This window comes from Coregonus lavaretus (assembly GCF_964263955.1).
Source record: "Coregonus lavaretus genome assembly, chromosome: 6".
In the NCBI taxonomy this organism is placed as follows: domain Eukaryota; kingdom Metazoa; phylum Chordata; class Actinopteri; order Salmoniformes; family Salmonidae; genus Coregonus; species Coregonus lavaretus.
In genome coordinates, this window is record NC_139993.1 from 35,338,874 (window position 1) to 35,361,864 (window position 22,991).

Sequence of the window (22,991 nt, forward strand, 5' to 3'; positions counted from 1 at the left end):
CATGGCTCCAGTCCTCCTCCACTCCTCCCTGATCTTTGTGTTTAATTTGATTTCAGTCTACGCCGGGTAACTACAATTTCTCTGTTTCTGTCTGAATTAGCTGGTCCTAGACCTGTAACATGAAAACAGGCTACACTATACAGTATCATGTAGGCTATTTTAAGAATACACCCCTAGATAGTATCTACAGTACCATAGTGTCTCTTACTGCTGTGATTCCTTTCTCCTCTTAGAGAAATGATGATGTTAAGACCCAGTATCCCTCTGCACTAGTCTATCCACTGTGAAACCAGGCGCTATTAGATTTGAAGTCATCTCAAGATCTGGATACAAAGATTACCTGGGCACTATAGGCCAGTCTTGGGTAAATATCAAAATAGGTTTATTTATGTTTTCCATTACGTTTTGATCATTTCATTCGTTATCTATGGATCTGGATATCTATTGTCTTTGGCCATTGAAATATATAAATCTTGCCATGTGGCATTTTGACTCTTGAAGAAGTAATCATAATTGTTTTACAAATTATTAGGAATCCCTGAGATGTTTTTGAAGCCAAATTTCACATTGCCCCCATATTATTTTGAACATGTTTCTCGGGACGTCTGAATAGTCATCCACTATTTCAGTAGAGTATTGTTCATTCACTGACACAATCCCTTAAATTGTAATCCTGTATGATCAAATGTTTTCTGACAGATAGCTGTTGAATTGTAATGTGATGTAATTTAATCAGAATCTATGGTACTAGGAACAGAAACCGAGCAGACCATGAATTTTCTTCTCATAAACACTCATTAAATGGATATGAAGATGCTGTCCTAATTTGGACACCAAATAAATTGCGGTATTAGGACCGCCTCGTCATATCCACACTGGATCAGAGAATATTCTTCATCAAGTGTCTTTGTTGCTGAATATCTGGCCTCATGTTTCTATAAAAAAATGTCTTACTACTTTCCAGAAAAGTGATAGTTGTTAGGACATGTTGTTCAATGCCTTTTGTATTTGTTGACAGATTTAATTTAAATGTGTCTATGCTTGTTTTATATTTCACTCTGGTTGTGACATTAATAAGTGACATATAGGAGGCCATGGTGAGAGCAGCTTAAATGACAGGTTTTTACCTAATATCTGTGCCAAAAATACCTTGTCAGCAAATGGAGGGATCTCAAGTATTACTGAACCAGGGGTTGGAACCAACATTATTTTTTCCAATCGTTTAGTTTTGAACAGAACCGCTTTTTTTCTCTTTCATTTCGTTCCACTGTCCCGACTAGCAAAATAAAGCTCTGAACAGTTTCGAACCCAAAACAAAGTACTGGTTTAGATCATTCCTTTTTTAACCTGTCAAATCATTTTTTTTTTAACATTTAGCTCATTAAATTACTTCACCAATCAGTTCAGATAGAGCAGGCAAGCTAGTTGTTTACATGCGTGATGAACAGACAAGGGTAGCCTATGGTGCAAGATGCGACTGACATTTTGTGGGTGGAGAGAGCGAGAGAGGGTTGAAGTGCTGGGCATCTTGTTATGACATGCATTGTCTGAATTAGGTCCACAGAATTATACCTAGGAGGAATGGCTTCTATGGAGGAACGTTGAAAGTCCTTTGAGCAAGCTAGCTAGCTAACAAGCTTGTGTGCAGAGCTGCACCAGAATTAAAAACACGTTTTAACTTTTTTGTAGTTAATAAATCCAACATAAAACATAACTAGGCATATAGTATCCTTAACTAGCATTGAAAAAGTAAATCCATTATTTTCTAGCTAATTAAAAAGCTCTCCCCGTCTTCTGAATCAAGCTTGTAACATCAGTACAGTAGCCTATGCTTCGGAGAGGGGAGGGGCAGGTAGCCTAAACACACACGCACAGGCAAAGATTTTCAGCTTGCAGGCAGACACTGGAATACGTTTGAGTGACAGAGTGAGGGTTTGCATAGGTGTTTTGTTGTGGGACTAGAAAAAAAATGCCTGGAATGTAAAGTAACGTTATTAATCGGTTCCAATGCTTTTAAAATAACGGTTCTGTTCTGGAACAGTATGGATCACTTTCATCCTGTTTCTGTTCCTTGAAAAATGTTGTTCCTTTTGTTCCAACCCCTGCTGACAACTCTGTTAGAATCACACATCAAAGGCAAGGCTCCCTTGGCCTCCCCCAACAGTGTTGGTTAGTGCTGGTCTATAACTGTAAAGGTTTAAATTAAGGCTTTGAATGGGGCCGATGTTGCCCTCGCAGACATTTGCAATTATTGAATTTATTTATAAGAAAGGCATGCTTTCTCGTGCATGGGTTTACCAAACAGGCTTTATTTGTTTGCTCACATTCTTCTCTTTCCCCTCCTTCTCCTGTGAAAGTTGATAACGCAGCAGCACATCCCTCTGGGCTATAAGGACTGCACTTCCTGTCTGTTACCAAACCAGAACTAAGTTGTTATTTGTAGCAAATTCCACATCTTCTCCTTTGAAATCCTCTGTGTGGACTTTGCAACCCAATGCTGTTCAAGTATAACCCCATTATCAGATTATGTCTTATGGGCCAAAAGATGGCAAGGAATGGCATGCCCATTCCAGAATTACCTTGGAAACTATTTTGCACTTAACTGTGTAGCGGCTGGGAGACTGCTTCTCCCACATCCCACAATCAGCAGAAGCAGCAGCAGCTCTCAGACCCGGTTCTTCTCCTACATTTCCAGTTTCCTCAGAGGGCTAGTTATTCCCCCACGTTTTGAGGAAACTGCTGCAGGAAGAGGTGTTGAATATTTGATCAAAAACAAAGGAGTCCCCCTCCCTTAGTAGTAGTCTACTCTGCCTGGTCTCTTGCTGAGGGTGTAACACAATGAAGATAGTGAAATTGCCGTAAATGGAAAAGAGGGAGATATTTCTAGCAGTCATTTCCCTCTTTTTGGGTGTGATCGTGCTACTTCACAGCCCCGGTGAATCAGATATATTTCCTCTAATAGGGACATCAGATAGCTCCTTGTTATAGCTGAGTGGACTGACAGGCAGAATGCATCTTCCCTCATTAGGGGAACAATGGCCAAGATGTAAGCTGGTGAGAGGGCTTGAATTGGTCTTCTAGCGTGGAGGCTAGTGATATCCTTCCTTTACATTTTTACATTTACGTCATTTAGCAGACGCTCTTATCCAGAGCGACTTACAAATTGGTGCATTCACCTTATAGCCAGTGGGATAACCACTTTACAATGTATTTTTTTGGGGGGTAGAAGGATTACTTTATCCTATCCCAGGTATTCCTTAAAGAGGTGGGGTTTCAAGTGTCTCTCACCTACTTCACATAGCCCACACATCAGACAGTGCACATGTCACCATGGGAAGGAAACCCAGGGGCTTCACATGTCTCAGCACCATTTTGTGTCATTACCAGGTGCCTTTTTCAGAAAGTCACCTTGGGAACAAACAAGATCAGATGCCTTTGAGGTTACTGGTTGCTCAGCATTCTCTGATTCTTGTCAGTAATGAGAAGAATAGTGCATCATTTCTGGACTTTAGTTGAATTGGTGGAAGCAAGGGGGTGATAACACCAACTTAATGACAAAGACTAGAGGCACAAATAAATTAGTACATTTGTACAAAGATGAACTTTGTTGTGTATACAAGCACAATGTTGCAGGAGCTAGAGTAGTCTGTATTTTATTAGGTGTAGACGTAACTGGGGACACTGTGGTGAAATACGTTTTGTACACTAACAAGTAGCCTGTCCAATGCATCGACGCATTACTGTGCATAGGTTTGCATGATAATTAACCGTTTTAGTACATATCTTCATGTTTTCTCAAACTACTGTACCAAATTAATGATTCCATGGTCGACACTGAGGCAGAACAGACATTTAAATCCACACTGGTACTTATAGGTTTTGCATTCTATGGAATCTACCTTTGTTTAGGAGTCATGCCATGCTAACTGATATTCTACAATTTAGAGATTTATTTCCATGAAAGAGAAAACTATACAATCTATTTCTGTATTCCTGCTTATAACTGCTACATTTCTCAAAGCACTAGTTAAAGTAGAGCTTTATAAATAACTTTGATTTGTTGACCCAGACCTATTTGAGCCTTGAGGGACCAAACAATTAAACCGTTATTTGGGTTTTTTCCAATAAGTAAATAAATGAAGCATTAATGGTTGTGGTGTGTCTCATTTTTACCTTTTAATGATACTCCAAAGCAAAAAGAGGGGGAAGAAGAGGAAGACAAGGGGACTGCAACTCTTTCCTCCTACCTCCCTCAGTTCTCTCTCTTCTCCATCCCCCTCCCGTGTGTTGTTCATTTCAGGTGTTGAGGGTCTGACAGTGTGTGGAACTGTTAATATACACCAGAGCCCATGCACATCAATTAATGACTCCACAGTGATTAGGATTCCCAATCGATAGAAAAGCGGAGGGAAAGTAGGGCAGCAGTCTCAGCCTCCATAAGAACCTCATCACCTAGCCTACATCAGCAAATATGACAGAATAAACAATGCCAGCATTCCATTAGATTCCACGATAGCTTTACTCTGATTCAAATGATTTGTCATTATTGCTATGATCAATAAAAAACTAATACAGTGTGGATTTATTTACCAACCTGCAGCAAAGCTATGACTTCTGTTCTCTTTTTCCCTTGGTTTTATAAAACATGCAGTGTTGGGGTAGGAGTAGCCTTTTGGGTCTGTGTGAACATCCCTCTCGGGGGTGCTCCAGTTCAGTACATGGTTTGACAGTCCAGATCAATCCAGTGGCCAGGCCAGCTCTACTAAAACAAGCCCGTCACAGCAGGAGCCACATATCATCTTATCGAAGTAGGCCGGAGCAATCTGCAGTAATGTTCTAGTGCCAGAGGATCCTGCAGGTACAGCAGCACACTAGCGAAAGCAAATACAGATGTTCCTTAAAGATGCACCATGCAGAAATCGTTTTGCCATTTCCTGGTTGCAAATATTTTACTAGTTCACCTAATTTTAGATATGTGACAAAACAAGCAAGTATAGTGTAGAGAATCAATCATTGTACCAAATATTGTGTTTTCCGCTGTTTGAAGCTGGTGTACAAAACAGAAAGTAAAAGACCCAAAAACAAAACTTAACAGGACGCATAGGAATAGCGCACATAGAATAGATCTACCGCTTCTTAGACTTGCTTTCAATGAGAATGACAGATCTAGAACACATTTCTATGTGAATTTAGTCAGGTCGCCCAAGAAGTTACATATTGCAGCTTTAAAGAATCGGAACAAGTGAAAAACGGACCAGTTAGTGACGGAACTGCTTTATCTCAGTGAAATGTCAAAGTTTATATTCTGGTCCATCAGCTGCCTCGCTCTCCGAACCTAGCAACTGAGCCTGGGGATGAGTCGGTTCTAAAGTTTCAAACGGCCTATTGTTAGATTGACAAGATACATTTATTTATAATACAGCCACAAATAAAGAGAAATCACAGAACAAACACAGCGGGTGATGTTGGGGTGCATTTTATATAAATAATCATTAAAAACATTGTGGGGACTAAAACGCCAAAACAAAACCAAAGACGCAAAACAAATCTAAAACCAAGCCAAGACATTCTTGAATAGTTATGTATACTTGGCTTGTCTATAGTTCCCTTTCCTTTAGCCTGCATATCATGCCGTTTAATGCATTTTTTTATTAAATGATCATAATTATTCCCATTTACAAATATTGTTGTTTATTGAAATGATCCATGTCATTCAATACACATCACAATGTGCGCTTTAATACGGTTTAACTGTAGGATAAACAGTGTAGTAGTCTAAAACGAGCTACATTAATACAGTGAGGGGTGGGAGTCTCAGTATGATTTGCAGAAGGGGGGGGGGGTAAGGTCCTAGCCTCTTCTCCATTTTTCTCTGGTGCTTCACTCTTACATCATCACGTTGTCATTCATCAGACAGACTAGAACTAGTGAAATAAACCACTGTAGTGCATCATGTCCTGTTATTGCATCCTGCAGACTAGGCTGTCAAAACATTCATCTCCCCAACGTCAGGGAGACGGAAAATAGAGAACACAAACCTGAGGGAATCAAAACAGACAATTAGCTACAATCATTTACAGTATTACTCAATTGAGGGGTGCTGATAACTCATTAACATTTGCACAATACAGTTAGAGATGACTGAAACATGGTATTAGTATTACAATCTAAAAGAACAATGGAACCAAGGTTTCATGGATAGTATCCCGCATCTGTATCGCTTCTCCACTCAGTTGGTGCTGTAAGCATCTCTGTGGCCATTCACAGTGAGTGGGAGACCACCTGCCCACACACACACACAGAGCCAGCCAGTGTGACACCCAGTGACAGATGTAGAGGAGTTCCCTCTGTGAACCAACCAGGCAGCAGGCTGTTCCTGCTGGACTCTCTGTTAGACAGCAGGTTCCAGAATGCAGCCAGTACCTAGAATGGCCCGACTTTCACCAAACACAATATCCTGTCCAGTCCATTAGGCCCAGTCTCAGCCGGGCTGTGAGTCATTCACTGTATAAACTAATATAGATTGGATAGTGTCACCTTCTCCACCCTCCTCTTTATTGTGAAAAGGCAGCTCAGTTTTCTTGGATGTCTCTGGGAAGATGCTTCAGAGGAGTGCGATCCCCCTCTCCCCTTCCACCCACACACACTCCCCCCTAAGGCTCTTTCCTGATTGCCTCTTAAGAGTGGAGCAGGGTCCAGACATTGGCAGAATGCGTGGGAGATGCCTGCCCACCCATGAGTCAGAAAGGATGCCGCTCGGCTCACTGCTGCTATTAGACGGCTAATCCATTTCTCACGGATTTGCTGTGGTCCCAGATCCATCCATGTGACTGACAGCAACAACCAATAGGTTGCAAATGATGTCATCTTCTAACACAATTTCATACAGTACTGTAGATGTGGCATTTCAAATATGCCAATAAACTCATTTCTCAGGGGTACTATATTTTATATAGTTCTTTAACAAATATGTTGAAAAATGCGTTGCATATAGCACGATCACAATTCTGTAAATTGTGATAAACGTGCAAAAAACATGTTTGTTAGGAAGGGATATCCTTCAAATTAGCATCAGAATCCCTAATGGCTCATGAGATGGTGTGACGGTTTTGTGTTCAAACGCGATGCATTTGTATGAACCTGTTAACCAGGCAGGAGTAGAGCAGTACATGATAGGATCCTTCATTTTTCCTTCAGAAAGAGGAATGTGAGGCAGGGGGAGCTTGTTAAAGAGTCAGAGCCTGTACTCAGCAATGACTCATATGGAGAGAAAGGAGAGAGAGAGAGGAAGAAAGAGGGGAACCCACATGAATGAGCAGGTGCCACAGGGGGAACACGGAGAGAGGGAGAAAGAGAAAACATTAAAAGGGTAGAGACAGAGAGGGGGGAGGGGGGGAAGGGGGCGAGAGAGGAGAGAAGCCTAGAAAGCAGATTATGCTGCATCTCCCTCCCACGCAGTCCGCCCACACATTCCTCCTCTCCATCCATACAGAGGAGAGCATCAGCGTCAGTCAGGGCTCTTCCAGCCCCCCACCTCGTCCCTAGCACCATACGTGGCGTCATCCAGCCCCATCCTGCCTCTCCACTAACCCAGCCTTCCTCCCCTCTCCTCTCCCTCCCTGGAGACACCACTCTACTGTTCGGCTCCATAATTACACTCAGACTCTTCAGGCCTGTGTTTTTTTTTTACCTTGAGAGCAGCTTGAAAGACAATCAAGGCACACATGCGTAATTACACCAGGCAGACTTGTAGCCAGAATCCTATTTCCATTTGCATTTTTGTATACAGTACATTAAATTAGCTGTAGGTTTCAGGAGGGGATCAAGGGATTATGTCATCTCAGTCAAATTGATAAAACGTCATCTTACTTGGATGAAGTAGCATTATCATCTGAAGGTCACAGGGATGCCACAAGGTCTAAACTACACCATAATGTACAGCTGTTGAACACTCCCCCAATGCCTCCTCCTCCTCCTCCTCCTCCTCCTCACCTGTCCAGTGTGTGTGTTCAGGGCGGGGCGTCCGGGGGCTGCTCTCACTGCTGCTTGCAGTTGGACAGCTTGCGGATGCGGCTGTAGGCGGACACGCCTTTGCGTGAGGGGTTGGAAGAGGAGGAGGAGGAGAGGCGCTCTGATCGGGACCTGGTCCTGCTGGTGGTTGGGTAGTGGTCCTGGTCCGTTTCTGTGTCTGTACCGTTCACACATAGGGTCCTGAGCCCCAGCCCCTGCCCCACACAACCCCCCTGGTCATCCTCATGCACCCGACCTGGGGAGAGGACACAGAGAGACAAGGGTTAGAGGTTGGAGGTCAGTGGTCTGAGCTGACTCAGAGAAACATACGCTGTCAGCCATCAGGTTAGACTCCTGGTAAAAGTCAGTTTTATGCACAGATCTAGGATCAGCTTACCCCCCCACCCCCAAAACCATTAGGGGGAAATAAAAAAAATGCCCTTAAATCATTGTCAAATAAGTATCTAGAAGGAAGTTTTTCCTCCACACACTGTTAGTAACATGTCAGGGCGACCCGAGACAATGGTGGAGGTGAACATTGAGCAGCCTTGAAGAATAGTTTGTAGACAGGCAGAAACTGTTGGGAAACCTTTACTAAATGTAAGCATATTTTTACCGTGTTCTTCAGTGGTTTGCATTTTTACAAGAGACTGGTGATGATAGGCAGTTTTGACTGTTCAGGATCGCTCCCAAGATAATTTTATTAGCAAATGTAGCATAGAAATAAAATGCTGCATTCACAAACATTGACAAGAACAGCACATTCGCACATGTCCCTGGAAATATAAATGTCTCACCTAAAGAGAATCCATTTATAATTAATTCCAAAGTGTTTCATGCCATTTCTTCAAATGTGTGAAACTCAGCACAACCCAAAACAGCCTGCTTTATTTACAGCTGTTGTAGTTCTTCTAAAGTTGCAAAAGTCTTGCTAAACTAAGAAGGTGAGGTGGGCTTTAGCCAAAGAAGTGACTGAGCACATTAGGGGCCGCTTGCCAAATCAAATCCTCCAGGAGCAAACAGTATTCCCACCAGTACAGCTACATCTAGGCCTAGTTTCCAGTTTTGTTTTCCTGTTTCCAGGAAATGTAGCATTAGGGCTGTTGGGGTGACAGTATTACCGCCACAACGGCAGTCATGAGTCATGACCGCAGTCAAATTCCACGTGACTCAATCATCTTTTCTTATGCACTCTGGACATGCGTTGGTAGTAGGCCTACCCAACTCACTAATGAACATCAGGTCACTAATGGCCTGGTACTCAGTGCTTTATTGTCCCTCTAACCACTCTGATATCTATGCAAATGATATCAAAAAAATCAAACACTTATCATCAAAACAGTATCATGCTTTTAAAACTCACCAGTAGGCTACATTTTATTACATCTGTGATGACCAATTTGAATAAAGAAGTTCAACAACAGGTTGAAACTGAGTGGAAAACATGGTTGTTGTGGATGTTGTTTCAAAGCCAAACACAATGAAATGGACAGTGCTTTCTAAGGTGATGATTCATTCAAAAGCATTTTAGATGTTGCATGTAGAACACCCATGAAAGAAAAAACGAAAGAAAATAATGATTGCGCTGTTATACAATACATAACCTACCACATATTACGCAGTGGTGGTCAGCGCCGTTTAAGATGAGGGAGGACAAATGTTTTTATGAGCATGGCCTTATTTCTATTACAGCATATTGGATGACTCTCATTCATATTCCATTCACCCAGTTCAATGTAACAGCGATAGGTTTAGGCTACTACATGATACTCTAATTTTCCCTATACCCATCATGAGGTTGCTACAACCTAGCCTATGAATGAAAGTTTACAGCGTAGGTGCACCCAGGTCAAGAGACAAATTTGAGGTGACGACAGTGACGCATATCAATATTTAAATGGAGGAAGTTTGGAACCACCAAGACTCTTCCTAGAGCTGGCCACCCGGCTCATGTGCCTTTTACTGAGGAGTGGCTTCCGTCTGGCCACTCTACCATAAAGGCCTAATTGGTGGAGTGCTGCAGAGATGGTTGTCCTTCTGGAAAGTTCTCCCATCTCCACAGAGGAACTCTTGAGCTCTGTCAGAGTGACCATCGGGTTCTTGGTCACCTCCCTGACCAAGGCCCTTCTCCCCCGATTGCTCAGTTTGGCCAGGCGGCCAGCTCTAGGAAGAGTCTTGGTGGTTCCAAACTTCTTCCATTTAAGAATGATGGAGGCCACTGTGTTCTTAGGGACCTTAAATGCTGCAGAAATTTTTCGCTACCCTTCCTCAATCAATTGAATTTACCACATGTGGACTCCAATCAAGTTGTAGAAACATCTCAAGAATGATCAATGGAAACAGGATGCACCTGAGCTCAATTTCGAGTCTCATAGCAAAGGGTCTGAATACTTATGTAAATAAGATATGTTTTTTATTTTATTTTTAATACATTGGCAAAAATTTTTCAAAAAACCTGTTTTCGCTTTGTCATTATGGGGTATAGTGTGTAGATTGATACAATTATATTTAACGTAACAAAATATGGAAAAGGTAAAGGGGTCTGAATACTCTCCAAGTTCACTGCATATATATTTACAAATAATATATGGGGGATTGGAAATGATGCAGACAATTACGTTGATGGAAGCTACAATCTGCAATACTAAAGCTGATCTACCCCCTAAAAAAAAATTAAGATCTGTCCTCGGTTGCAACACTCACTACAGAGTTCCAAACTGCCTCTGGAAGCAACATCAGCATAACTGTTCGTCGGGAGCTTCAATAAATGGGTTTCCATGGCCGAGCAGCCACACACAAGCCTAAGATCACCATGCGCAAAGCCAAGCGTCGGCTAGAGTGGTGTAAAGCTCACCGCCATTGGACTCTGGAGCAGTGGAAACACATTCTCTGGAGTGATGAACCATTCTTCACCATCTGGCAGTCTGACGGACTAATCTGGGTTTGGCAGATGCCAGAAGAACGCTACCTGCCCCAATGCATAGTGCTAACTGTAAAGTTTGGTGGAGGAGGAATAATGGTCTGGGGCTGTTTTTCATGGTTCGGGCTAGGCCCCTTAGTTCCAGTGAAGGCAAATCTTAACGCTACAGCATTCAATGACATTCTAGACGATTCTGTGCTTCCAACTTTGTGGCAACAGTTTGGGGAAGGCCCTTTCCTGTTTCAGCATGACAATGCCCCCATGCACAAAGCGAGGTCCATACAGAAATGGTTTGTCGAGATCAGTGTGGAAGAACTTGACTGGCCTGCACAGAGCCCTGACCTCAACCCCACTGAACACCTTTGGGATGAATTGGAACGCCGACTGCGAGCCAGGCCTAATCGCCCAACATCAGTGCCCGACCTCACTAACGCTCTTGTGGCTGAATGGAAGAAAATCCCCGCAGCAATGTTCCAACATCTAGTGGAAAGCCTTCCCAGAAGAGTGGAGGCTGTTATAGCACCAAGGGGGGACCAACTCCATAATAATGCCCATGATTTTGGAATGAGATCTTCGATAATCAGGTGTCCACATACTGTTGGTCACTGTGACGGGAACAAAAGCAGAGCCAAACAGTTGGAGTCTGGGGTGGTGGTGGGCTAGCAGAAAACAGACAATGCATAGCGAGTAGTAGCAGTAATTACAGCAACAGCAATAAACAGCAAAGAAAGAGAAGCGCATAGCTTAGCACAGCAGCAATGCAGCAGCAGAGGATGTTTGTGCAGAACTGGTCAACTTAAATAGACCGCCATAAGGTAGGAAATGTTGGAATCAGATTGGTGCAATCTCAGCTGATGCAAACACTCAAGTTTCTTGTCTGAACTGGTTTCGCTTCATTATAGAGAGCAGAACATGACATCTAGCAGTGATCTGTTACTTGAGGAACCAAGATTACAAAGTGTGCAACAGGTTAGTAAAACAGGCAAGCTGAAAAAGGAAAAGAAAACTAAATTTTCTCAAACCAAATGACTTGACATTAATAATCATGAATCATGACCTTTTATGAATGGGGCGATGAAGTCGCCCTGATTTATGCACACAGGTTCACCAGGCACAAAATGACTAAAACCCCGGTCATAACAACAATCATCACCATAATTAACCACAATTGACATCTGCACATTATTAGACTTGTTCAATCAGAAATCCAAGTGCTTCCGGCACTCTCAGCAAATGAACACCAGCAAAATGAAATCTGTCTGGGCCCTCGCTCTCCCTCTAAACCCCCTGTGAAGCTGTCGACACCGGGCTTACTGATTAGCCTGGGCCATAAATATGTAATCACAGGCAGCACAGCGACACTCGGCTCGCCTTCATCAACCTCCCACTCACAGCACCTCTTTCCTCCCCTTTACTCCCCCGACTCCAACAATGGCTAACCTGTGAAGACCTGTGCCTGTCACCCTCTCTGATAACAGCAAAGGTGACAAATGAACAGGTAGAATCCCAGTGTCAGAGCAGAGAGAGAGGGAGGAAAGGAGGGAGAGGCGGAGGAGGGGGGGGGGGGGGGGGGGATATACAGTGCAAGTGACTTAACGAACTGCAGCAGGATGACTCATCTAGTTGCCATGGCAACTTAAACACTCGCTACCCTCTAATCGGCTATTTCGAACTGCTGCTCGTGGAGCCTGCGAAGGGGGGGGGGGATTTTTATGTTTCCGGAAATCACTGAAATACGTGGTGGTGGTGTTGTGTGTGTGGGCACAAAATGAGCACAAGGCTGACGCCAGGGTCACAAACCAGAACGTTTGACGTCAAATACACCCCAGGCCATACGTACACCTCCCTCTCTTTCTCACCTCTCTAATGCAGTCAAGCTATGCTCCCTCTATAGTGGGTTGCATTGTTGCACAGTATGAGTGGGTGCTGCTGGGGTGGTTTCTATGCCCTTAATGGAGCAGCGACCATGTACTGCGCCTCCCTACACACATACAAACCCCTTAGGAGTTCTTATAAATCACATAAGAAAGCTTCAACCTTAAGAGGAATGAATATATATGAGAGAGAGAGGATGCAGAAGAACACGGGACTATGTGGTGTGCAGTATAGGAGGCTCAGACTGGGGAGGAGGTGGGCTGGAAAATAACAGACTACTACTATGTGACAAATAAAAATATGCACATTTCTATCACACTTCTACATACTAACACTGTTGTTCACCTTTCTTACAAATCAGTCTCCGAACAGGCAAAGCCCTAAAAAGCCACGCTAGTACAAATTGTGCGATTCCTGTTATTTTAAAGCCCTATTCTCCAGCATGGCACAGAGAGCAAACACAGACTCTGATCACGGTGAGGGAATATTAAAGGGTAGTAGAGCCCGACTGATATGTTTTTCTTTGTGTCTGATACCAATTTTGGGGGGGACAAAACTTACTGATATCGATATATGCCAATCTACTGTTTAAATTGACTTAACCGCTTAAATGTAAGGGCAAAATGTTGATTTCCGCCTAAATAGACATACCCAAAAGTAACTGCTATTCACGTGTAATTACATGATTCTGACATTCCAAAACGTGGTATATTTGGAAAGAAGACATCTGGGAGATTATGAGGAAATTATCATTAGATAGATAGGCGTTACATAGTTCAGAATTCACAAGATCAAGCACACATAAAATAACCGTTTTTTCTTTTTCTTTGACAAGTTATAAGTGAATTATTGATTCCAAGAGCTGGAAACACATCAGATGGCTTCCACAACATGTAAACAATATCAGAACAAAAATGGAATTGATAGACCTAACAACTACAAATGGGCAGATGTTTTAGTAAGTGTCGTCAGGTGTGGTCACGGGACGTTTCCAGGTGTCCCTAAACCTCTCCAAAGTGGCATATGTCTGTAAATTAGATAATTCCAGTGCTATTACATATTTGCAATCCCTAAATGCTATTTGTTCAGTATAAAAACATAATTTATACCATATCAACCTCACTCAAACATTGTGGTGGTGTTATGGGGTATCCAGGGTACATTCAAGTGTTCTTTCAACCTCTCCAAAGTGTCCGAATGTGGTAACTGCACTGTTTTTGCACACTGGATGTGCCTAAAAGTTATTGTTTTTTCAACCTCTCCAAAGTGCCTGAACGTTTAGCCTAGGCATATCCAATGTATTGGTCCCACATACAAATGAACTGTTTACAAAAACAATATAAAAAGCAACAGATACATAAAAGATATTTAAAAATGTCTTATCAAACACCAACTTGGTTACACACGTGTCCTTCACTAAAAAAGGTGCAAAAATAGAAATAAGCTGAACTATTTACAAATGCCATTTGTGTTCGTTTTACATCCCAGGTGTAGATGATTAGATTTCACTTTCACCGTAGCTTGTGCATGTTCTGATAGTCTTTGAAGCAGTCCCTCTCTGCCAGGAAACAAAAAGCGAACTGGCATTTCCCCCTTTTTTCCCCCAGTTCTATCTTTTGTCTTCTGGCATGTGTGTTGGATAGTGGCGCTCACCTTGAGTGGGGGGTCTTGTGATGGTTGTGAGGTTACTTTGGGGCCCCAATTCAGCCATTTCTAACACCAGCTGCTCTCGGAAGGCCAACTGGAGGAGAGGGGTTTGACCTTTTGCTTTGGCCATCTGCTTGTGGAGAATGAAAGCATTTACTGTAGCAATGTCCACAAAGTGGTAAAAAAAAAAAGTATTATACCACTTCCTGGTCTTGTGGAGGACCTGGTAGTAGCCTATCAGAGATTCAGATAGGTCGACACCCCCCATGCTGGCATTGTAGTCCTTCACAGAAACAGGAATGGGGACATTCTTCCTTTTTCACCCTCCTTGAGACATGGTTGTTATTGAATGCCTTAAGCTGTGTGGTGAGCATGGTTACTTCCCTAGTGTCCTTCCATTTCACAAAAAGCAGCTTGTTAGTCCTGATCCAACGTATGGTCCCCCTCTCCGCTGTCTTTGTCATGTCGTTTACCTTGGTCTCGGAAACCGATTCTGTTAGGACGAATGGTGCCACAAGCCCCTATGTTCTTTTTCAAGAGGTCTATGAAAAGTGGACGTAGAACCATCAGACGGGGTGATTGACATTGCAGTGGGGGGTGAAGACCTTGACCGGCGGGGGTCATTTAGCAGACGCTCTTATCCAGAGCGACTTACAGTTAGTGAGTGCATACATTTTCATACTGTTGTAAGACACAGAATTACAGTTGACTAAACTTACAAAACGATCACTGTAAAGTAAAAACACCAAGCCTAAGCTTTATCTGTACAGTGACTCACATAGAAGGTGCAAACAGTAACACTTTGGAGACAAAGGCGAGAACCACAAATAAACAATGGCCATGAGAGTTTAGTGGCCTCTCCAAAGCAACAAGGATGAAACTTAGAACAGCAAACAGTGAACTAATATGAAACATAGACAATAACTACTTTGGAATTATATAACATTGAAATTACTTACATTTACATTTTACATTTTGTTACATTTACATTACATTTTAGTCATTTAGCAGATGCTCTTATCCAGACCGACTTACAGTTAGTGAATACATATATATATATATATATATATATATATATATATATATATATATATATATATATATATATATATATATATATATATAAAAAAAAAAAATTCATACTGGTCCCCCGTGGGAATCGAACCCACAACCCTGGCGTTGCAAACGCCATGCTCTATCAACTGAGCTACATCCCTGCCGGCCATTCCCTCCCCATACCCTGGACAACGCTAGGCCAATTGTGCGCTGCCCATGAGTCTCCCGGTCGCGGCCGGCTGCGACAGAGCCTGGATTCGAACCAGGATCTCTAGTGGCACAGCTAGCACTGCGATGCAGTGCCTTAGACCACTGCGCCACTCAGGAGACATTGGCCTATGTAAACTAAATCCAAAGCACAAAAATCAGACAACTTATAAAACACGAAATACATATAGTAAGTTAGCTATGTAAAAGTAATGAAAATAATTTACTTACAGATCTAAAAGTAGATCCAATCTTTCTAGAAAGCAATCTTCGTCAGCCGAGTCTAAATACTCGTTGTCCAAATCGCTCCCCTGATCCGAGTCCGACCAGTATTTTATTCAAAGCTTCTATGTCGGTATACTTATTCATAGCTGCCTTCTTTTTAGCTTCCTGTTCGATATTCTTAGTTTTCACACCCTTTGAGAAGCCATCTTTTATGCTAAAGCAAGGAAATTAAAGCTATGAAATCTGTTTACAATGTAATGTAACGTAGTGTGCCTCATCTCTGAGCCAGGTAGCACTTGTTCGCATTACGCATAAAAGGTTATAGGACTTGCTTTGTCCCACCCAGGTCAACTGCATATCCCTGAAAAGCTTATCTCATTGGCTACAAGACTGTCAAGGGGCCATAGTAGCCAATCCCCTGTGTAATGGATGCCTTCAGAGCGTAAGCAGGCGACATCATATTTTTGATGCGCAAAGATAGTCACTCGGTGGATATTCGATGTTGCCATTCAGTCATACATCATCAGATAACATTAGCAATATGCTAGATTTGTTACTACCAACCTAATGATTAATTTTATACCCCCAATGTAGCTATAGCTCAAACAGACCAAATCGAAGCTTACCTTGTAAGATGTTTGCTGTTTGGTGAAAACGTTATGTAAAATAAACATTTTGACTCTCTGAGTTGGTATTCAATAACGGTAGGTCACAGGTAGACAAATAAGACATCCTCATGATCTGTGGAGTCCCGGCTTTCGGTGTGTATAGACGTATTCCGTGTTTATGCTACACAACGCTAACCGGAATGTAGGTAGCAGCCAACTTGAAATTAGGTAATCGGCTGGCCTGTCCTTATACATTCGTATGCCCATATATGGTAGTAAGTCACACCAAAGATTTTAAGGCACGGGTAAATAGCCAAGATACTCAGCTTTTCGCAGACACCCTGCTTTTGCAGATAGGGGATACCGTTCTCATACCAGACTGAATTGAATTAAACAAATCTAATAGGGTCCCCATACATTTAAGAGGTTAACTTTAAATTGGCAACACACAATGCACAAGAAGCCACTGCAGACAAATTACTTAATAAAAGACTGCCAGGAAATAGTGAATTGAAGGAAAAAAGAAAAGACTGATGGATAGTCTCTCTGCATGTTGTCCTCATGTAATTGGGTCTGGACCGATTGGAAGCATCATCACAGTTCAAACAAGCCCATAAAACTCTATTGTGGAAAGATGCATAATGTAATCTCCTTCAAAGCCAATATAATAAAAAGGCTAATGAAAACAATTTCCATCACTTCTTATCTCTAATAAAGAAGACAGAATGACTAGGAATGACTGAATTAGTGTTTTGAACTTCACAGAGGTTATAAGAGAGGAGGCAGTTTGGGCAATCTTCTATATTATGACTCAGGTAGGCTAATCACTGCAGTCAATAGGAAAAAGTAAAACATTAACCCAAAACCAACCCATACTAGAATGAGTCATTAAAAACAGGCAAGTAGCTGTGTGGTCTTATCATGGCATCTATAAAATGTACTGCTATCAGAGAACAAATCAGAAGATTACAGGGACACAGGAAAAATCTGATTTCAGATTGTATGGCATCTAGGAATCTAATCTAATCTTCACTGTTTCCATCTTATCTTTTGATATAAAATGCCTGATGGGCTTTTTGTATTAATTCAATACGGGATCCCTGTCGCTTTGAGGCTCTGAAACACATAGGTGGCTATAGCCTTGAAATACATAGTGTGTAATGTATCCTACATCACACCCGGTGCCTAGGGCTTTAACAGTGGGCCAAGAATGACTATACTGTGTCTGTAACCAGAGCCATGACACCAACAGCATGCAGTAATTAGCACAGTAATTAGCAGAGGCAGGCGAGAACATATTGAGCGCTTCTAGCACCTTATGTTACAAAATGAGTAAGATACAGCCAATACAAGTCTACCTTCAGGCATTAGCTACTACTATACTACATAACTATGACATCAAACTATGTTAGAATGTGAGAAATGACCAATGCTAAACCAATGTCCTCAAATGCAAAACATAACAAATACATCAATACTTTATACAAATGTGAAATTCCAGACAAACACATCATAGCACCTGTATTACAGTACGTTACGGAGAGAGAAAGAAATGAGTTCTACCATGGAAAGTAGAAATGAACCCAATGACCAAGTCCATGGACATTCTCTGAGCCTGAGGTACTCAACTTAATCTGCTCCCTCCTCCTCCAGACTACTCTCAGCTCTGACCTTGTCCAATCACTAATCTCAGCCTGGGCAAAGTGACGCACTGGTCCATAGTAGCAGCCAGCCCACAGACTCACTGGGCTGATGCAATCACAGATAGACAGACTGACTGATCAGATCTTCTGGAGAGATGGACACACACACACACACACACGTGTGCACTCACACAACACACGCACCCACAGGAGGGTAGCTCTCCAGGAACAGGGTTGTTGAGTCCTGATCTAATTAAATAATGGCGCAAGAGGGGATGGCCACCGTTTTACGGGCTCCTGACCAATTGTGTTATTTTGTGTGGTTTTCTTACGCTGATCCCCCCCCAAAAAAGCCCATTGTTTCATATGACCAAAAAGTGCATCTGGACATCAAAACAGCGATTACTAACCTCGATTTGTGCTATAGAGGTCGGCGTGCGGGATATCTAAGGAGACTGCGATGGTGAGTAGATAAGTTGTCATTACCCTCCTTTCTATTGGCGAACGTGCAATCATTGGAAAATAAACTGGATGAGCTCTGTTCGAGACTATCCTATCAACGTGATCTGAAGAACTGTAATATCCTATGTTTCAGAGTCATGGCTGAACAAGGACATGGGAACATACAGTGGGGAAAAAAAGTATTTAGTCAGCCACCAATTGTGCAAGTTCTCCCACTTAAAAAGATGAGAGAGGCCTGTAATTTTCATCATAGGTACACGTCAACTATGACAGACAAAATTAGAAGAAAAAAAAATCCTGAAAATTACATTGTAGGATTTTTAATGAATTTATTTGCAAATTATGGTGGAAAATAAGTATTTGGTCAATAACAAAAGTTTCTCAATACTTTGTTATATACCCTTTGTTGGCAATGACACAGGTCAAACGTTTTCTGTAAGTCTTCACAAGGTTTTCACACACTGTTGCTGGTATTTTGGCCCATTCCTCCATGCAGATCTCTTCTAGAGCAGTGATGTTTTGGGGCTGTCGCTGGGCAACACGGACTTTCAACTCCCTCCAAAGATTTTCTATGGGGTTGAGATCTGGAGACTGGCTAGGCCACTCCAGGACCTTGAAATGCTTCTTACGAAGCCACTCCTTCGTTGCCCGGGCGGTGTGTTTGGGATCATTGTCATGCTGAAAGACCCAGCCACGTTTCATCTTCAATGCCCTTGCTGATGGAAGGAGGTTTTCACTCAAAATCTCATGATACATGGCCCCATTCATTCTTTCCTTTACACGGATCAGTCGTCCTGGTCCCTTAGCAGAAAAACAGCCCCAAAGCATGATGTTTCCACCCCCATGCTTCACAGTAGGTATGGTGTTCTTTGGATGCAACTCAGCATTCTTTGTCCTCCAAACACGACGAGTTGAGTTTTTACCAAAAAGTTCTATTTTGGTTTCATCTGACCATATGACATTCTCCCAATCCTCTTCTGGATCATCCAAATGCACTCTAGCAAACTTCAGACGGGCCTGGACATGTACTGGCTTAAACAGGGGGACACGTCTGGCACTGCAGGATTTGAGTCCCTGGCGGCGTAGTGTGTTACTGATGGTAGGCTTTGTTACTTTGGTCCCAGCTCCAGTGGCGGCTCCTGAAAAAATTCTCAGGGGGGGCAATTTTTCTGATGATTTAGGTGACCTACACACATTTAAAAAAAGATATGTCCAGCAACAACATGAAGACAGGGGCAGCATATAAGTCAATGCCAGAAGCATTTATTGACTGATCTCAAAAGTGTTGGCTTACAAAAGCAAAATAAGTTATCACAGTAAAAATAATCAAGGGTGTTCTTTCACATTCCTCAACACTGCATAAACAATATGCATTTCCATAAACAAATGAAATATCAGCTGAAAATACAGCATCTTGGTATTTGTTCAGATTGCAGGATCAACAAGAGCTTTTACCACATTTTTTGCCTCATGGTTGAATTGGAAATATGTGCACCTGAGCATAATTCACAACAAGCTAGCAGGAGCTTTTGATAGAGGCTACTGAAAACATTGATGCAAGTTATTGGTAATAAGAAATTTTTATAGACTTCCATATTCTGCCCTCTTGTATAGATTTGTGAAAATGAACAGTGAGACATTTTGCCTGAAAACAGAATTTGAAAATAATTTCTAGAAAAGGTAAACACAGCTATCTGTATGGCTTTGTAAAAATGAACAACCATATTCTGGCCAATTGTATAGATTTGTAAATATGAACAACCATATTCTGGCCAATTGTATAGATTTGTAAAAATGAACATTAACAGATTATTATTATTTTTTTACTTTTTTTTAAATGAAAAATAACTATTTTAAACAACATCAACTGTGAACTGATTTGGGCGTGTGTGTGTTAAAGAGACAGACAGGGAGGGACAAAGAGAGAGAGAGGCTACATTACTTGTACTGAAACTGTTCTCTTCTCTCTTTCAATGCAGCAAAGCGGTCAATGACTTTCTCATTGAAATCAGGCATGCTGAGGATTTAGTTCACTCTCCATGGAAAGCATGGCCAGTGCATTCAGACGTTCCTGGCCCATTGAATTTCGCAGGAATGTCTTAACTCGTGTCAAAGTTGAGAAACATCTCTCAGCTTCAGCTGTTGTCATGGGAGTAGTTATGAGGATGTTCAACAGAGTCACAGTCTCAGAGAACGTCTCCTGGAGGTTGTAGCTCATGAGAACCTGGTACAGTGCCAGTGCACCACAGTTTGACTTTCTCGTCGTCGGCAAAAAGACCGTTCAGTCTCTCCAAAAGCACACTGGCGATTGAGACTGAGGTTGATTCAAGATGGGAAGGAACTCAAAAAAGCGCTCCTGCACTTTGTGGTTGCTATCTATGTACCTCAGCACAAGCACCAGCTGTGTCTGTGTAGAAACGTCCGTGGTCTCGTCAGCTTGGATAGCTACGAAGTTCGCCGACTTCACCTCCTCCACAATATGTTCCCTCATGACCGCTAGCATACACTCCAGTAGCTCGTTTTGAATGGTCTTTGATGTGAACTTCTTTCAAAGAGACAATCGAGTTGCACTGAAGGCTAGCCATCTTGATAGTAGTACGTGAATTGATTGACGCTGCTACCCGCTCTTTTCTTAGTTACGTTCATGGTTATGTTACGTATGACGAAAGCGCGTAAGTGCAAGCCCTCAGAAACCCATAGAGATTGTATTGAAAGCTCTGATATTTGAAAAAAAAAGATTTTACATGACAGGCTATGAGATACTTCTGGGCGATTTTCAACCTGACTGAAATCGCCCCAAAAGGGGCGGGACCATTTGAAGCACGACTTTAGCCTGATTGGACATTTAGTGGCAGATCAGACGTCTAGATTAGAACACTGATAACTACTGTTGCCGTGATATAATTGATTAGAAAAAAAATCCCTTCCTTTTCCCGTTTGGCAGTGCGTCGCCCATATCGCCCTAATGAACACACCGCCCCTGCCCAGCTCTCTGCAGGTCATTCACTAGGTCCCCACATGTGGTTCTGGGATTTTTGCTCACCGTTCTTGTGACCATTTTGACCCCAAGGGGTGAGATCTTGCGTGGAGCCCCAGATCGAGGGAGATTATCAGTGGTCTTGTATGTCTTCCATTTCCTAATAATTGCTCCCACAGTTGATTTCTTCAAACCAAGCTGCTTACCTATTGCAGATTCAGTCTTCCCAGCCTGGTGCAGGTCTACAATTTTGTTTCTGGTGTCCTTTGACAGCTCTTTGGTCTTGGCCATAGTGGAGTTTGGAGTGTGACTGTTTGAGGTTGTGGACAGGTGTCTTTTATACTGATAACAAGTTCAAACAGGTGCCATTAATACAGGTAACGAGTGGAGGACAGAGGAGCCTCTTAAAGAAGAAGTTACAGGTCTGTGAGAGCCAGAAATCTTGCTTGTTTGTAGGTGACCAAATACTTATTTTCCACCATAATTTGCAAATAAATTCATAAAAAATTCTACAATGTGATTTTCTGGATATTTTTTTCTCATTTTGTCTGTCATAGTTGACGTGTACCTATGATGAAAATTACAGGCCTCTCTCATGTTTTTAAGTGGGAGAACTTGCACAATTGGTGGCATACTAAATACTTTTTTCCCCCACTGTATAAATCTAGCTGGTTTTTCTATACATCGGCAGGACAGAACAGCTGCGTCCGGTAAACTGAGGGGAGGGGGGATGTATCTAATTGTCAACAACAGTTGGTGAGCGATCTCTAATATTAAGATAGCCTCGAGGTTCTGCTCGCCTGAGGTAGAATACCTCATGATAAGCTGTAGACCACACCATTTACCAATTTACTATTTTTGTAGCTGTCTATTTACCACCACAAACCAATGCTGGCACTAATAGAGTACCCAACGAGCTGTATAAGGCCACAAGCAAACAAGAAAATGCTCACCCAGATGCAGCGCTGCGGATTTTAATGCAGGAAAACTGAAATAATTTCTACCAGCATGTCTCCTGTGCAACTAGAGGCGAAAAAAAACTCTAGATCACCTTCACTCCACACACAGAGACGCATACAAAGCTCTCCCTCGCCCTCCAGTTGGCAAATCTGACCATAACTCCATCCTCTTAATTCCTGCTTACAAGCAAAAACTCAAATAGGAAGTACCAGCGATGCGCTCAATTCTGAAGTGGTCCGATGAAGTGGACGCTAAGCTACAGGACTGTTTCTCTAGCACAGATTGGAATATGTTCCGGGATTCATCCGATGGCATTGAGGAGTTTATCACATCAGTCATCGGCTTCATTAATAAGTGCATTGACGACGTAGTCCCCACAGTGACCGTATGTACATATCCTA

At 42.3% G+C, this 22,991-nt stretch overlaps 1 protein-coding gene across 2 annotated transcripts in view; it reads right to left on the reverse strand.

Annotated features, from left to right (window-relative positions):
- Nucleotides 1–5,460: 5,460 nt before the first annotated feature.
- Nucleotides 5,461–22,991, reverse strand: part of LOC311131423 (serine/threonine-protein kinase stk11-like) — a 47,856-nt gene continuing 30,325 nt past the window's right edge. For both annotated transcript variants that reach the window (XM_084164397.1, XM_084164398.1), the window contains exons 10-11: nt 7,993–8,266; nt 5,461–6,038 (exon numbers count right to left, since the gene is read on the reverse strand). In XM_084164397.1, the coding sequence (XP_084020523.1) occupies nt 8,037–8,266 (230 nt within the window). In that variant the 3' untranslated portion in view covers nt 5,461–6,038; nt 7,993–8,036. The remainder of the gene's footprint in view (nt 6,039–7,992; nt 8,267–22,991) is intronic.